The sequence below is a fragment of the Vombatus ursinus genome, unplaced genomic scaffold (genome assembly GCF_900497805.2).
Source record: "Vombatus ursinus unplaced genomic scaffold, bare-nosed wombat genome assembly UNPS02014832.1, whole genome shotgun sequence".
NCBI classification, from domain to species: domain Eukaryota; kingdom Metazoa; phylum Chordata; class Mammalia; order Diprotodontia; family Vombatidae; genus Vombatus; species Vombatus ursinus.
This window is the reverse complement of record NW_020954610.1, coordinates 65,868,567-65,885,711: the sequence shown is the minus strand read 5'-3', so window position 1 is coordinate 65,885,711 and position 17,145 is coordinate 65,868,567. Positions and strand designations below refer to the sequence as shown.

General features: G+C 39.9%; 1 protein-coding gene across 7 annotated transcripts in view; it reads right to left on the bottom strand.

Annotated features, from left to right (window-relative positions):
• The window catches only part of LOC114026041 (solute carrier family 28 member 3-like), a 135,582-nt gene that overhangs the window by 65,090 nt on the left and 53,347 nt on the right, over positions 1-17,145 (bottom strand). For all 7 annotated transcript variants that reach the window (XM_027839636.1, XM_027839637.1, XM_027839634.1 and 4 more), the window contains 2 exons: positions 7,284-7,373; positions 954-1,036 (listed from right to left, as the gene is read on the bottom strand). In XM_027839636.1, the coding sequence (XP_027695437.1) occupies positions 954-1,036; positions 7,284-7,373 (173 nt within the window). The remainder of the gene's footprint in view (positions 1-953; positions 1,037-7,283; positions 7,374-17,145) is intronic.

Here is a 17,145-nt window from a genome sequence, read left to right as displayed (position 1 = left end):
AGATCTGAGGTCTACTTCATTAAAGGGGGCCATAGACCCTTTAATAAAGTGCCATTGGCTTGGAGCTCTGCCTCAGTGAATTTTCTTGCAGATTGGACAATTTTAGCCTCCACACTAGCTAGTCGGCATATCCTTTCCTGGGACCCTAAAGGGTGGGAAACCAATCAGATCCACCTCAGTAGGACCTTTTACCATCCTCAAACACTTGTGTTACACTGACTCTACAACTATTCTGAAATATGCATGCTGGCATCCCAGTAAAAGATTGGGACAACCACACATCAGTTAAATCTAGAGAGAAATTTTGTGTAAGACAATCAAGGCCCCCTATCATGGCCTTAAGACCATCATATCAGAGGTTTTATTTAGTTGTATCATGTCTCTCACCCTTCCTAGTTCTGCTTTGTGTCAGTCCTGGCCCTGTTGTGAAGGGGTTAGTGGTATACCCAGGGGTATACTGAGGCTGTGAACTTCTGAGAACAAATTGTTAAATTTTTGATGTAAGCAATTACACCTCAGAAATCAACAAATATTACAAATCAGGGCCTGATTTGTTGTTTCACTGATTGTCTAGACTTAAGAAAGTGATGAAGAAAATATTAACAAAACAGATAAAACTTAAATGTATGTTGTGCATATATTTTTCATCCCTGGTGATCTGGTTGTTAAAAATAAAAAACATAGAAAATGCACAGCCCTGGTTACTCCCTTCCCTTGCCTAGCTCTAATTAGGTCATGTGGCCTTGCCTATGGATCCTTCCCTCAAACATGCCAAATAAAACGACCTATTTCTTTTAGCATTGACCCATCTGATTTGTGTGTGTGTGTGTGTGTGTGTGTGTGTGTGTGTGTGTGAAGTCCTTTTAGTTCCATGAGAAAACCTGTCAGTGTGTAGGACTGGGGGATGGTAAAGGGAGGAAGCTGTATTAGAATTCAGCTTCTAAAAGTCCTACCCTTTTCGGTGTGGCGGTTCACCTTCCTCTAGGTTTCCTTTCTGTTTGGGGAGATCTTGCTCAACAGTGACATGTTCTTCTCCCTGAAAATAAAATATATGGGAAAAACAAAGACAATTATCTCCCAGATAGAAAGGTGAAGTTGCTAATAAAGTGCCTGCTGTGTTCCAGGCACTATGGTAAGAGCTGGAGATAGAAGGAAAGCACTCAGTCTAACGGATGTAGAAAAAGACATACATTTTTGGACATGACCAATGTGAGAATTGGTTTGCTTGAATGTGCCTATGTGCTACATAGGTTTGTTTTTTCTTTCTTTTTTTATTTCACTTCAGGGCAGGAAATAGGAGGAAGAGAAATTAAATAGATGTTAAATTAAAACAAACGCTTAAAAAAAGAATAGAAAAAGTCTAATAGGTTTTCCATTTCCTCTGTTGAGAATGATTCTGATATCTGATTGTTCAAGAATTTGATTCATTTTTAAACCTAAATTTGTTGGTTCAAAATGAGAACAATTCTTGGCCACCTATTATATGCTTTTTTCCAACACAAAATGTTCCAGAATCCACCATTTTCCTCACTCTGTCTTATAAATGTGGAAGGAATAATGTATACTTTTTACTCTTCTTTTGTGTATCCAGTCAAAATTGTAGCCATTTTATTCCATCATCTGGTTCTAAGGACGTCTGTGCCAATCAAATCAAAGTCTTTGCCACAAGAATTATTATAACCTCCCTTCAAATGTTGGCATAACTTGCATGGGTTATTTTCCAAAGGTCTGAGAGGTCAGTGCTGGTTTTACTTTGGTTGGAAGGGTAGCTGGGCTCAGTTGATCTGTAGGCCTCTCTAGATAATGGCCCCTGGAGTCAGTATATTACAGAATAAATAAACAAATGAATAAATAATTTTTTTAATAATGGTTGCTCAAATTTCCATTAGTGAAATGCTTTACAAATATAATCTAACCCTCCCAACAACCCTGGGAGGTAGGTGCTATTATCCCCAATGGCAGACTGAGGCAGACAGTGGTCCAGTGACTTGCCCAGAGTTACACAGCTATTAAGTGTTAGAGGCTGGACTTGAGAATTCAGGTCTTCCTACATCCACAACTAGCACTCTATCACTGAAGCATCTATCTGCCTTGTATATCCTCCCAAGATGTTATAGAGTTTCTTTTATTTGGACAGACAGAGTATCCTCTTGGCCCTCTCAAAGTTAAATTTACTCCCATGCTTTTCAGAAGGATTTTTGTTCCTCCCAACACTGTAACCATTGTAAAAGATGTTGGTATTTTAAAGAGTTCTCACAGATGCCAGCAGTGGTGAATTACCTCTGTTCTTATGGATATAGGTAGTTAGAAAACTGGTCCTTACTCCCAGCTTCTTTGCACAAGAAGATAGAATTTTTAATTTCCTTCCTTTCCTCAGCATCTATTTATCACCTTCTCTACTCAATACTCCACCAAAACACTCAAATACATGTATCCTGAGTCCACAACTCTGGGGAAGCTCCAGGCCTATCTCCTTCCCCGTGGGTCAAAGGGGTACTCCTGATTTCTAGCCTCCATCTCTGGCTTTATCCTCCCTTGACACCCCAAGCAAGTAAGGTCATGGTTGCTCCAACGGACCATCTGGGATCTCTTAGATTTGGCTCCAGGACTGTAGGTTTTTTCTTTTTTGGGGGACAGTACTGGGGTGAAGGTAGAAGCACCCCCTGGGGACATGCACATTTTGGTAGACTTTAGGAGGGATAGTGCTACTTGTTATCTTAGTTCCCTCTTCCTATTCCCACTGGAAGCCAAGAGTCTGAGGCAAGAGCCTAGAAAGGAGGCTGTTCTCGATCTCCCAAGGTTACGCTGACCCAGATCCCCATCTGAAGCAACTGGCCCCTCGAAGGAGGCTTAGGAAAAAAATTGACCCTTACTGCCCTCTCTGGAGGAGACAAAGCCTCCTCCCCATTTCTTACCCCGGTCTCTGTCTCCCTTTCCAGTTCTTAACCTTGGTTCAGGCTTGAGTCTCCCATAGGTCTCAGAGAGAAAAGCTAGGGGCAGTTAGGTGGCACGGTAGATGGAGCACTGGTCCTCGAGTCGGAAGGACCTGAGTTCAAATGTGGCTTCAGACACATACTGCATGACCCTGGGCAAGTCACTTAATTGCCAAAAAAATAAAAGGGGGGGGACAGCTAGGTGGCGCAGTGGATAGAGCACTGACCCTGAAGTCAGGAGGACCTGAGTTCAAATCCAGCCTCAGACCAACCACTTGACACTTACTAGCTGTGTGATCCTGGGCAAGTTACTTAACCCCAACTGTCTAAAAAAAAGGAAAAGCTAAGAAGTCCCTTCACCATGACACAGTTCAGCAACCCATCCACCCATCCACCCTACCTTCTTATTAAGGACCCTGTTGCTTCTTTTTTTTCCCAAATGCTAATGAATCTAAATGAATCAAATGATTTCTAATCTGTCTCTGAGGAAGGGAGCAGACATCATATTTCTGTAAATAGATCCCGCAGTTATAAACTGTGATTTATTTTTATTTTTAATGCAATGCTGAGAATGAACTTGGTGGAGCTCTCTCTCTCTCTCTCTCTCTCTCTCTCCCTCCCTCCCTCCCTTTTTCTTTCCTCTTCCTTTCTCTTTCTCTCTTCCTTTTTCCAGGGGTTAGAAGCTATAACTTGCAGTAAGTTCATTTTGTCTGTTTCTCCTTCATCTGTGCCCTTCCTCCGCCCATAACAATTTCTAAGGAAAACCGATAGACAAAAAAAAAAATCCTTCAGACATTTTAATGGAGTAAACACATTTATAGAGATTTCTTATTTCTATCTTCCTTTTCTTAATCTGTCTATACATATATATATATATAAAACATATAGTGTATATCAAACACGAGGTCCTGAGGACGCAATGAGAGGAAACATTTGGAAGGAGAATTTAGGGGAAATGCTTTCCCCCACCAAGGTCTGGTTTGCTGGGTGTGCTCTGCTCCAGCCCCTTTTCTGGTGGTCTCCCACATTGAACATCCTCCTCAGTTCTCCTCTGCCTCTTCCTCCAGTCCATTGTCCCACTCCTGGCCCCTTCCCCTCCACCCATCACCACCCAACTTTGGAATCTGTATTTTTTTTTGGACGGGGGGGGGGGTTAGGCAATGGGGTTAAGTGATTTGCCCAGGGTCACACAGCTAGTAAGTGTTATGTGTCTGAGACCGAATTTGAACTCAGGTCCTCCTGAATCCAGGGCCAGTGCTCTATCCACTATGCCACCTAGCTGCCCCTAGAATCTGCATTTTTTTAAAATAAAATAAAAATAAACCTTGAAAAAAGAAGATAGAATTTTTGTGAGCCATCACAGCATAGTGGGTACACAAAGTTGACCTCAGAAGTAAGAACTGGGCATTACCCCTCCCACCCCCCCACCTCGACTAGCTGTGTGACCCTGGACAAGTCACTTAACCTCTATCTTAGTGGCTCAAGTAACTCTCTAAGGTTCAGAGCTGCTGCTTGTCTGAATTTCCTGTACTGTTGGACCACAAAAACAATTCTACCATAATGTCAGTCACACTCATCTGTATCCTCCCACCCGCCTTGGATAAGAAAGCATCCTAACCTCCTGTTCTACCAATTCTGACTCTTGTTCAAACTCTCTATTTTGGGTCAAGTCCCTTTTGGAGCTACCTTTCCATGGCCCCTCTTTGTGCACTCTGTATTTCAGTCAAATTAGCCTATGAGTTTGTGGTTCCCCAAGCTGGGCATCCTATCTCCTTACTATATACTATCCCCGCCTCCTCCATTCTCAGAATATAAACTTCTTGAGGGTGGGAATAATTTAATTTAATTTTAACAATTTTTCATTTTGTCTTTGTACCCTTAAGCCTAGCACAATGTCTTTCACATGGTAGGTCCTCAAAAAAAAAACCAACACAACAAAAAACCAAAAACACAGGGCAGTGGATAGAGCTCTGGCCTTGCAGTCAGGAGGACCTGAGTTCAAATTCGGCCTCATACACTTAACACTTACTAGCTGTGTGACCCTGGGCAAGTCACTTAACCCCAATCTCCTAAGGAAAAAACAAAAACAAAAACAAAAAACATGGTAGGTCCTCACTGGATTGGATTATGTGTTTTTTTTGATGAATTTAAACAGATGGAATATATAATCTAGTATACTTGTTTCACATAAGAAAACTGAAGTCCAGAAAGTAGTGACAGACTCAAGTAACAAAAATCTGTTTCTCAGAATATAGTAAGTAGATTTAGTATAGTATAAGTAAACTATAGTATAGTTAGTATAGTATAGTATAGTAAAGTTAACATACTATAGTATATGATTTAGTTAGCATAGTATAGAACAGTGTGTTCCAATGATGGGCACAGTAGTTAGCACACAGGTGCTTAATAAATGTTTGCTGATGATTATTAATTAGTATAACATAGTATACATAGTATGTAGTATATATTGAACAGTGTGTAGAGTAGAGTAGAATGGAGAGCACTAGACTAAACTGACTTAAAGAGAGCTGGGTTTGAATTCTACCTCAGATACTAACTAGCTAAGTGACCAAGTGCACTTCACCACCTCCCTAAGCCTCAGTTTTTTTAGTTATGATATGGAGATAATAAAATAAGACAAGGGTAATGATACTTGAACAATTCCTTAGGATTATTGCATAATTATCATATTTGTACATATCATTATGGGTAGACCATAAGCTCCATGAAGGAAGGAACATGTTTAAATTATCTTAGTTGTGAGTAAATAGGGTAGCAACAAACTACTGTGATGTGGTCATTGAGTGAATGATGTTTTTATGTTATTTTATTTTTTTTTGTGGAGGTACTTTCCATGTTATGTCATTTGTGACTCACAGAGATCCTGTCAGATTATCACCACTTTTTGTTGTTGTTCAGTCATGTCTGACTCTTCATGACCCCCTTTAGAGTTTTCTTGGCAAAGATGCTGTAGTAGTTTGCCATTTCCTTTTCCAGCTCATTTTACAGATGAGGAAACTGAGGCAAACAGGGTTAAGTGCCTTGCCCAGGGTCACACAGCTAGTAAGTGTCTGAGGCCAGATTTGAACTCAGGTCTTCCTGACTCCAGGGCTGGTCCTCTAGCCAATAAGTCACCTAGTAGTCCCTGAATGTTTTTATCTTGATGCTGATACTGAAGGAAGGTGAAGCTGAACTGCTTCCTTTCTACATCAAAGTTGTTCAGTGGTGTCCTACTCTGGGACCCTATTTGGAGTTTTCCTGCCCAGGGTCACACAGCAAGGAAGTGTCTGAGGCCAGATTTAAATTCACATCTTTCTGACTCCAGGTATAGCACTCTACCACTGCCACCTAGCTGCCCATCACGTTATATGCTATATAGTTCTATTATCTCCTCTCTCAGTCCTATCCCATGGAGCTTGTGCAGTCTATCAAATGTTTACAAATTCTTTCTCACAAGATCTATATTTCACTTGGCCTCCAGGTTCTATAACTTAAGCTGACATTTCTTGTCTTGGGAAGGGAGACTGGGAAGAAGGGAGTTGCTGGTGTATTCCAGAAAAACGAGAGGTACTGTGCCATCACAATAGAAAAAAGTATTAGATCAGGAGTCAAAAGACTCTGTGTTCAAATTCTGACTAGGGTCATCCTTTTTGCAGAAGTTCATTTTTAAAAAAAATTTTTTTGGGCAATTGAGGTTAAATGACTTGCCTAGGGTCACATAGCTAGTGTCAAGTGTTTGGTCTGAGGTCGGATTTGAACTCAGGTCCCCTGACTTCAGGGCCAGTGCTCTACCCACTGTGACACCTAGCTGCCCCTGTGGTCATTCTTAAATGTGTAAATGCATATTTCTGGATCTGTTTCCTTATCTGTAAAACAAAGGGGTTGAACCAGGAGATCTCCAAGGTCCTTCTAGTTCTAAATCTATGATGATCCCATTAATTTTCTGCCTTGCATTTCTACAGTTTAGGAGAAGTTGGTGCAATCCTCTACAACTATTCTCCCCCTTTTGTCCTATATATTTTGGGTTTTTTCCTTTTTAAAACAGATCTGTGAATTCAGTGTGGAAAACTCCTAATACCTTCGAGAGTTTATATTCAGAGATGCCGGAGGCACTAAATAAACTGACTTGCCCAGGGCGACACAGACCGTAGATGTCAGAAATAGGACTATAATCCAGGTCTCCTTAACGCTGAGACTGGCCCTAGATTTGACTAACTCAAAAATGCCATTGAGGTGCATTTCCTCTCCTCCAGATTGCTAAGCGCCCCATTACTTTTGTGCCTAGGAACCAACAACAGTAGTCACTGTAGCTGGTGCCTTTCCTCAACAACAATGAAAATCAAACCTTACCTGCTGGGCGTTTATCCTATCCCTGTTATATTCATTACGATTTCTCAGTGAATATCTTCCTGACCCACTCTGGTTCTTGATATCTTCTTCCTTAATATGACAAAGAGAGAGATTTCGAAAGGAAAATCAGTGTTAAAAAAAAAAGTGAAAACAATTGTCCTTCTGACTAATGGGACATAGTAGAACCTGCAATTTCTTTTGACCTGCAAAAATCCATGACCCATCTGATGAAAAGTCTAAAGAAAACTGATAAAAGCAATTGAAGTGGGGTCTCCAGATTTGGAGAAAGGAAAAAGATAGTAAAGATCATAGAAGAGGGCTGTATGGGTAAGAGGCTAGAGGACTGGCCTTGGAATCAGGAACCCCTGGGTCTAAGTGCTATTTCAGGCACGGTGTGAACATTTCTCTGTGCCCCAGACAAATCTCTGAGATTTGGTGCAATGGTTACTGATCTGTTTCAAGGGAGGGAATTTCCAGGACCTCTCTCCTCCATTTATGGTTAACACTATTAAATGAATAGTTTTGCCAGGTGAATAATAATGTATGACAATGGAGATACAGTGCACTCTATGATGCAGTAGGAAAGATGTAGGATCAGCTTGAAATATAGAAGAAAGCTCCACCTTTTTTCAGTTCTCAAGATGATTGGCTGATTCTGCCACCTGGTGGCAGGATCAAAAACTACTTTCGTGCATAGCATATAGATGCTACCATTTCAAGCTTTTCATTAGATAAAGAAAAACAAAAACAAAGGAGCATATTTAAAAAAAAAAAAACCTTCTGAATGTAGTCTACTATCTTGAATATTACATAACCCACTGTGTGTTATTATAGAAAGCCTATGTATTACATAAAAACTCTTTGTTTCTTGTTTAAAGCCTGTGGCAATCTAGTTCTGCCCTCCCTTTCAAGTTTATCATATCAGTACTGCTCTGGCAAATGCTGATGCTGAAGTTTAAATACTTTGGCCACATAACAAAAAGACAGGACTTATTGGAAATGACCATGATGTTGGAAAATATTGAAGGCAAAAGGAAAAGGGAACAGCAGAGGATGAGATGGATAGATAGTATCATGGAAACAATGAACATGAACTTGGACAGAGCTACTGGAAGACAGAAGGGACTGGTGTGCGATGGTCCATGGGGTGGAAAAGTCTGAACAACAACAAAACTGAACTTTGCCTAGAATGCAATTTCTCTGCAACCTGTAGAATCCCCAGCTTTTCTTCAACAGCTTACTAAAGTGCCACCTCCTACAGGCTGCCTCTTCTGATTTTTCTACTTTATAGTATCCTTGATTTAGAATTAGAAGGAACCTTACAGCTGAGGAAACTGAAGCTAACAAGTTGTTATTCATTCTAAAAGAATTGGATTCTTAATGGATTGGATCATAGGCTTAGAGCTGAAAAGGACCTTAGAGATCACTTAGTCCAAATTCTTCATTTTACACATTTTTTTACAGATGAAGAAGCTGAGGCACAGAGATGAAGTCACTTGCTCAGGTTCATATTTGAACCCAAGGCCTCTCCCTCTAAATCCAATCTTCCCAAATCTTCCCCTGTAGCATCCACCTAGCCCTCCCCATGGTAACATTGTATTTTATATTTACTTTTCCATCTGCACAGTGATCCTCCCCAATAAAAATGTAAGCTCTCCAGGATGTGACTATCTCCATTTTTGTTTGTTTTTGTAGCACAGTGCTTGGCACGTAAGTGCTTAATGAATAATTACTACCTCTTGAGAATTTGTCATTGTATTTGGCTTTTGATATATTTTTTTTCATAGCAAGTTTTTCCTTAAATTGAGACAAATTCAGCCTCACTATAAATTTCTATTCTTTGCTCCCAATTTTCTCTTCTGGAGGCAACCCCCCTTCCCACTTGTAAACTCCCACTGGGATCACTGCCTATTGTGATTATGGGTTAATGGCTGAAAATGACCCTTTAGGAAAATAGACTTACCTGCTTGGTCAGCTCCAACACACATTCTTAGGTGGAGCTCAGGTTGCATTATTACGGCTTTCAGCTACTTAAATTCTGTTTTCTTCTTCTTTTCCATTTAGTACTTTAGCACTAATAGGCACATTCATATAACTAACCTGCTAGGACTGGGTCTAATTGCAAATGCTATTTGCAGAGTAGAACAGTTGACTTAATTACTCTATAAAGTAAAGAAAGTCAAGTTGGGTGTGTATAAGCGGCTTCCACAATCTCTAATTTCGATGGTTACTGAGATGGTCCCACAGTGTGTCTCAGTGTGTAACCAAGTCTCAGAATTCTTACTGGCTGCCCCCAACTGAAAGTAGAGCAGATCCCTATGGCCTAGAGGGCCCAGCCTATCAAACTCCCGTAGTTTTAACACCTGAAGATTTGGCCATCATAGTTACTGGAGATGCAGAATGACTAAGGGATTTTTTTTCACCTTATTGAGTGGCTACATTTACAATTTAGTGATAAAGTTTTGTTTAGAAATTGCTGAAATAGGGCAGAGCCAAGATGGCGGAGTAAAAGCAGTGACTTGCTTAAGCTCTCCCCCAAACCCCTCCAAATACCTATAAAAATGACTCTAAACAAATTTGGTAAGAGGAGTCTCTCTGACTCCAGGCCCAGTGCTCTATCCACTGTGCCACCTTACTAGTAGTCACTAGTGGGAAACTCAGATACCTGAAAGGGTCTAGGTATCTTGAGGTCTGTTTTCAGCTCACAATGATGCCTCAACATGTCAATTCAATTCAAGGGAAGCAAATGAGATTATGTTTATAAATTATGTATACTATGTATATAAAATTAGATTTGTATATATAAAGCATCTTGCAAACCGTAAGATGTTACATAGTCACTATTATAGAGAGTTAAAGATGGATAAAGTATTTACTATGTGCCAGGCACTGTGCTAATTATTGGGGCTATAAATGCAAGCAAGGAAGACAGCCCCTGTCCTCAATGAGCTTATATTCTGACAGGACACATTAAAGGGAGCTGAAGGGGAAGCAATACAGACTGAGCAGGATCCCAGCAAGATAACATGAAAGATGCTGGGGAAGGAAGCCCAGCTACCCAAGGATGGAGCTGGGGCAGTGAGGAGGCCATGAGGATGACAGCTAGAGTGGAAGTAGATAGAATGGTGAGAAAGAAAGATGATAGATAAATGAATAGAGAACTAGAATCCCAGAGTTCCCAATCAGGAAACTACCTTCATCAAGGCAGATTGGCATCTCATCTGAAATTTATATTCTGAGAGTTGCTTGGATGTTGAGGGGCTTGTCCAAGATCATATAGTCAGCCTTTGCCAGAGGCAGGACTTGAACCCAGATCTTCTTGGCTCCAAGGCCAACTCTCTAGCCACTAAGCTCTAGTAGCCTTCAGCTAGAATTGTTTTTTCTTTCCCCCACAACTGCAACTTCATTGGGGTGGGCAACTATCACTGTAGAAACTTCTTTCACTAATATATATCAGCAATTTCTACCATTTGTAGAATTGCTTGGAGAAAATGATATGGTGATAAGAATATATTTAAGCAAAATATGAAAATTAATTATTGTGTATATAACGATGCTATGTAATTATTATAATATAATGACTAGTCTCTCTCTCTATATATGTACATATGTATATATCTGTATATGTATATGTGTATACACACACACACATGTGTATGGATAGTCTCATTTGATGCTCATAACAACCCTGTGAGGTAGGTGTTATACTCCCATTTTATAGATAGGAAACTGAAGCTAAGAGATGCCATTTCACTTGTCCAGATCTTCCTGACCCTTAGGTCAGCTCACTATGCACTAAGCCTAGCTGCCTCTTATTATTTGCCTACTGAGTGCCAGACACTATGTCAGGTGCTAGAAATACAAAGGTTGGCACAGTGGATAGAGTGCTGGGCCCGGAGTCAGGAAAACTTGAATTCAAATCTGACCTCAGACACTTCCTAGCTGTGTGATCCTGGGCAAGTTACTTAACCCTGTTGGCCACAGTTTCATAAAATGACCCCAAATGGGGTTGGAGAGTCAGACATAAAACAACCAATGTCAACAACAATTTTTTATGCATGTGGTTGTGGCTGGGGACCCTTGATTGACTTAGCTGATCTTACTACTGCCAATAAGCCAATTGATTTATTGCTGTTCCATATCTGGTTGCAGGCCATATCAGGATCATAAATCTAGAGGAAGAAGTGACCCCAGGGGTCATCTAATCAAATCCCTTTGTTTTACAGATAAGGAAAGCAAAGCCAATAAAAGTCAGAATTGACCCAATGTTTTTAATGAAAAGAAATAAAATTTGTCAATAAAAATCTATTACAATAATTCCTTGGTTTCCTTATCAGCCCCAGTCCCTTGAGGTCAAGGATTCTATCCTAAACTCCCTTATGCCTCATTGAACAAAGGGCCCTCCCTAAGCAAAAAATAACTATTTGCAGAGTGTGATCAGATTTTAAATGCAAGAACCGTCACTAAGTAAAAGGGATTTCAGGGATGAAGGCAAAATAGGAAGTTGAAGAATTACCAAAAAATTTGGTGTAAGATTAAGAAATAAAGGAGTGCACAGGCTTGCAAACTATTCAGAAGTTTCATAGCTATAAATCAGGAGTTTAAAGAGTTGGAAACCATTGCCCCAAATGGCTACTTGAACAGAAGTAGGCAGCTCACCTCCCACATACCCACTCCAGCAAAAAAACAAAACAAACAAAAAAAAAAGCCAGAATAGTGCTTGACTGAATAACGATCAAGATACTCAAAGAGAAAGGGCTGTAGGTGACTTCATCCATATCAGAACTACACAAAAGAGACCAGAGTTCCTGGAATTAGGACCCAAGTAAAACCAGCATCAGGGTAGGCAAACAGAGACAGGCCAAAGACCCTTATAGTTTGAAAGGCTCTCTCTGGAGGCTGTAAGAGCAGGGGGCTCCTACAAAAAAAAAAGCCCTAGGATGGTTGCAGATCTACAGTAAGAACCTTGGAAGAAACTAGGAGCAAGAGCAACCAGTCCAGGTTATGGTAGAGTTCAGACCAGGACCCTACAGACCCAGGGGCTCCTGTCCTGAGAGAAGAGGATCCTAAAATCTAGTGCTCTGAGTCCCAAAGATCCAAGACGGCCTAGAACTTCCAGCACTTTTGGTAGAGATACACCCTCAGAGATGGAGGGCTTAACAGGACCAAGGTGATCCAGGTCAGGATATGAGAGGACTAACCATCCCATTCAAAAGCGCTACAGGGATAGAGATTGACCCTGGCTCAGAGCTTCAATTTAAAAATGGCTGGAGATGAGTAAATAGGAAAAGATAATGACCACTATAAAGAACTGTTATAATTTCAGACATACTCAAAACTCAACCTAGAAGAAGAGGGTAACTAGACAACAGTTGCAAAGACAAAGGAAAACACAGATTTTCTGCAAGAAATAGGTGAACACTTAGAAGAAATTAAGGGGGAAGGAGAAACGGGGGAAGAGAGAGAGGGAAGAAAGGAAGGAAGAAGGAAGGAAGGGAAGGGAAAGAAGGGAAGGAAGGGAAGAGAAGGAGAATAAATAGCTTAAAACATTAAGTGGTAAGCTTTACCCAAGTAAGGGAATTGCCTAAAAAGGAGAGACAGAAATCAATGACTCCATGGGATGAGAAATACTAGAACAAATTAAAAAGATTGAAAAACAAAAGAAAATGTAAAATATTACTAAAAACAGAATGTGGAACTAGCAATAATGAACTCCAAAAAGGAAAAAAAAAGCCATTGAATCATTTTTTAAAAATGCACAAAGAAGCGACAGTTAGGTGGCAGTGGATAGAGCTCCAGCCTTGGAGTCAGGAGGACCTGAGTTCAAATTTGACCTCAGACTCTTGACCCTTACTAGCTGTGTGACCCTGGGCAAGTCACTTAACCTCAATTGCCTCATCAAAAAAAAAAAAAATGCGTGAAGAGAATAGAAGAAATGTAAAAAGGAAACACACAAAAGCAGAAAATAGTGTGATGAATTACTTATGTACTTAAAGGATAAAAAAAGAAAAAAGGGTATTATGGGCAGTTACAACTGACCCAATTTAAAACTGTTTTAAATATGGAAAACAGGATAAAAGTAAAGATGTTGACATTGATTATCGCTAATTATTTGAGAATATTATGTTTAAGTGCCACAACAAGGAAGTTACAAAAGCTCAGATATCAAGCAATTAAATCAACAAACATTTGTTAATTGTTTGTTATGCGCCAGGCCCTGTGCTGGCAAATTGACTAGTTTGAAATACAGTTGGAGAGACTGCTTTGTTGGCTCACTAGTACCTTTATTTGGACAGGTATGGAAGCTGAAAAATGAACTGGGCACGGAATTGTATAGAAGAAAGAGAGGGCTGGATTATGTTTCAAAAGTGCTTTACGTGAGCCAACTGTTCCCTGATATAAAACCCTCCATTTTAAAAAAAATTTTTATTAATTTATTTTGATTTTTCAATAATCACTTCCATATACTTTTGAGTTTAAAATTTTTCTCCCCCTTCCTCCCCACCACCCTCCCCAAGACGGCCCACAATCTGATATAGGCTATACATGTACATTCCTATTAAACATATTTTCACATTAGCGATGTTGTAAATAAAAATTAGAACCAATAGGAGGAACCACCAGAAAGAGGAAACAAAACTCAACAGAAGAGAAAAAAAGTAGCAATTCAACTTCCATAGTTCTCTCTTTGGATATGGATAGCATTTTCCATCACGAGGCCTTTGGAGATAACTGGGAAGAGTTAAGTTTATCAATATTAGTCATCGCACAACGTGGCTGTTATTGTGTACAACGTTCTCTTAGTTCTGCTCGCTTCACTTAGCATCAGACCATACAAGTCTTTCCAGAAAACCCTCCATTTTTAACACTAATATTGTACTGGTGATATCAAATGGATATGAACCAGTAAAAACAATGATATATGAAGAATCAGAATTGCAAGTGATCCAAAGAGAAAAGAGAGACACATGATAAGTGGTAAGTAGTGGCATAAAATGTCTTCTAATTACAAAAGCCATTATATATGATCTGAAAAGGATATAGGTCAATCCTGTGGCAAGAAGGAGGGATTACAGTTGGACACACAAAGGAAGGCAAGTTTGGGTAGTTCCTTCAACTCAGTCTCATAGGGCATGTTTTTTAGGCCCTTTCATTAGCTGCCTTCGCCTGGCAATAGTCTAGCTCAGCCGTGTCAGACTCAACTGGAAATGGGGCTACTTAACCATAAGCATCCCTGGGATGGTATATTGACTCAGAAAACCATATAGTAATGTTATCTATGTTCTACTATAGTTTTATTTTGTTAAATATTTCTCAATTTAATCTGGTTTGGGTCACACTTGGAAGGATTGTGTTTGACACCTCTGGTCTAGCTTATAAAGGTTCATCATGGAGGAGAGTAGTAGAAAATTAGGATGTTCACCTATTAAGTGGTATTCTTTGGTTCTGAATCCACCTAAACTTTATTATTATCTGGTTTATGTATTTTCCACACAGATATTCTGACTAATGAGCAAGAACTAGATGCTAAGGTAGAAATATTAGTATGCTTAAGGACAAGATTGTAGTATTCAGACTGAGGAATTCTAGACTTTTATCATATGGGCAATGGGAAGCCATTGGAGAATTATGAACAGAAAGTACAGACACGTACATCTTAGGAAGATTAATCGGTCGGTAGGATGGTCACTTGCTGATGAATTTCTTGGCTTTGACAATCCATAAACAAATAAAAGTGGTCTTTGCTTTTATATGGCCTATTCGACTTCAACAGTGATGGTAGGAAAATGTGATAACTTTTTTGCTGTAAATAATCACAGTTATTGGTACTTGAAATATGCGATCCTTATTCAGTGACCAATGAGTAGACATACCATTAGATGAAATGATCATATCAACTGTGACATTCTAAGGCAGGGAGGTGACAAACTTGAAGTCAGAAATCTTGCCTTGGGGGCAGCTAGGGCAGTAGACAGAACTCCTGCTTTGGAGTCAGGAGGACCTGAGTTCAAATCTGGCCTCAGACACTTGACACTTACTAGCTGTGTGACCCTGGGCAGGTCACTTAACCCTAACTGCCTCACCTAAATAAATAAATGAATGAATGAATGAATGAGTAAATAAATAAATGAAATTAATCTTGCCTCAAGACATTGTGACCTTGGGCAAGTCAGTTGATTTGCTGGCCTCAGTTTCCTCATTTGTAAAATGGGGATGATAATAGCCCATACCTACTAGAGTTGTTTGTGAGGATCAAATGAAACAACATATGTAAAGTACTTTGTATACCTTAGAGTATTATGTAAATGTTAGCTACTATTATTATTAAATGAAACCAGGAGACAAAAAAAATGTTGCAGCTAAATGGAAGGAAAATTCACAGGCTTTTCTTGGAATGGTACTTAAATCAGTTATTTGAGTTAGTCCAAAGATAACAAGGAAGCTTTTCGGGTTATTTGTTCATCTGCTATTGCAATACTCATGATAAATATTTGCTGAAAAGGCCTATTGAGAGTATTTGCAGTACATACCTGAATATCCATTGCAGGGTATGAGAGGTAGAGAAATTGTACAAAGAATTCACGAAGACTCTCCAAATTAAATCAAATTGTACTTTAATTCTCTGTGACTGTAAAATAGGGAGGATAGCTAAAAGTTGGTAAATTGTTTAGAAATTCAGAAATAGGGTTTTGAGACTACACAAAGCCCTGTGCCAATATACCATTGATATTTTCTTCAGGAAGAGCTCCAGTGATAGTAAGTGGGATCAGAGGGGAGACTGACCCGTCTGTTTTTGGAGCAAAGGCAGTGATCATGATGGGAGAAGAGAGTGGGATTCCAGGGTGAGCATGCAGGGGTAAGAAATCCAGAGAAAAGATGGCCCCCAGGGAGTAGGGAGTGAAATGTGAAGTGAAGCAAGACTGGGGGCCTGCTTGAAAAGGTGAGTCAGGTGATTAGGTGAATGGTAAGAAGAGCAAGGCTCCAGGGTGGAAGTTGAAAGTTGAAGGACATGTTCCGTGCTCTGAGCAAGAAGGTAGGCCTGCTCTGAGGAGAGGCCTGAGGAAGTAGAATTCATTTCTGACCCCATGTCAGCTGATTTCTAAGAAACGCAATGAACAATTTTTACCAATATGAATCAATCGCCACAGAAAGGAGGATAAAAGAGCTTAGACACCAGACAAATACTGGGCTTCGTGTTTCTAGCAAAGACCTACCTCAACCCTAAATTCTATTTAGTCAGATTACTGTGGTCTGCCTGGGTCCTCTATTCACATCCCTGTGACCAGCTTTACAAGGAGATAACTCCTCTGCTTCTTAGGTTTCCTCTACTTTTTGTTTTTGCCTTTTAGTTATAGAAGCTTTTCTAGAAGGAAATGCTTCTTTTGAAGCTATTTGGAAGGCATTCCCACCCATCTGCTCTATATTTAAATGCTCTACATTTATCAATAGCATTCATTTGACAAGCATTTATTATATACTGAATGTGTGCAGGGGATGATGCTAGACACTGGGAAAGGTTACTTTATGTTTTTATATTTATACTTCTGACTTTATGGAACATCTTGTTTGGCAAATTAGGGAGTAGGGAACTATCTCTTGCCTTTGCAAAGCCTCTCCCATGTACCTAAAAGGGCTATCTCCTCACCTCGTAGCTCACCTAGCTTCCTTCAAAGTTCAGGTGGTATCTTCTAGAAGAATCTTTAGGGCTCAACCAGTAGAAGCTAAGCTCTACTTTACCAGAAAGTCCTCTACTCCAGAGGTGGCAAACACGGGCCCACAATATTATTCCCCAGGGGTCTAGAACCAGATTAAAATATAATTGGGAAATGTTTAACAAAGTAGATAATACAATATAATGTAG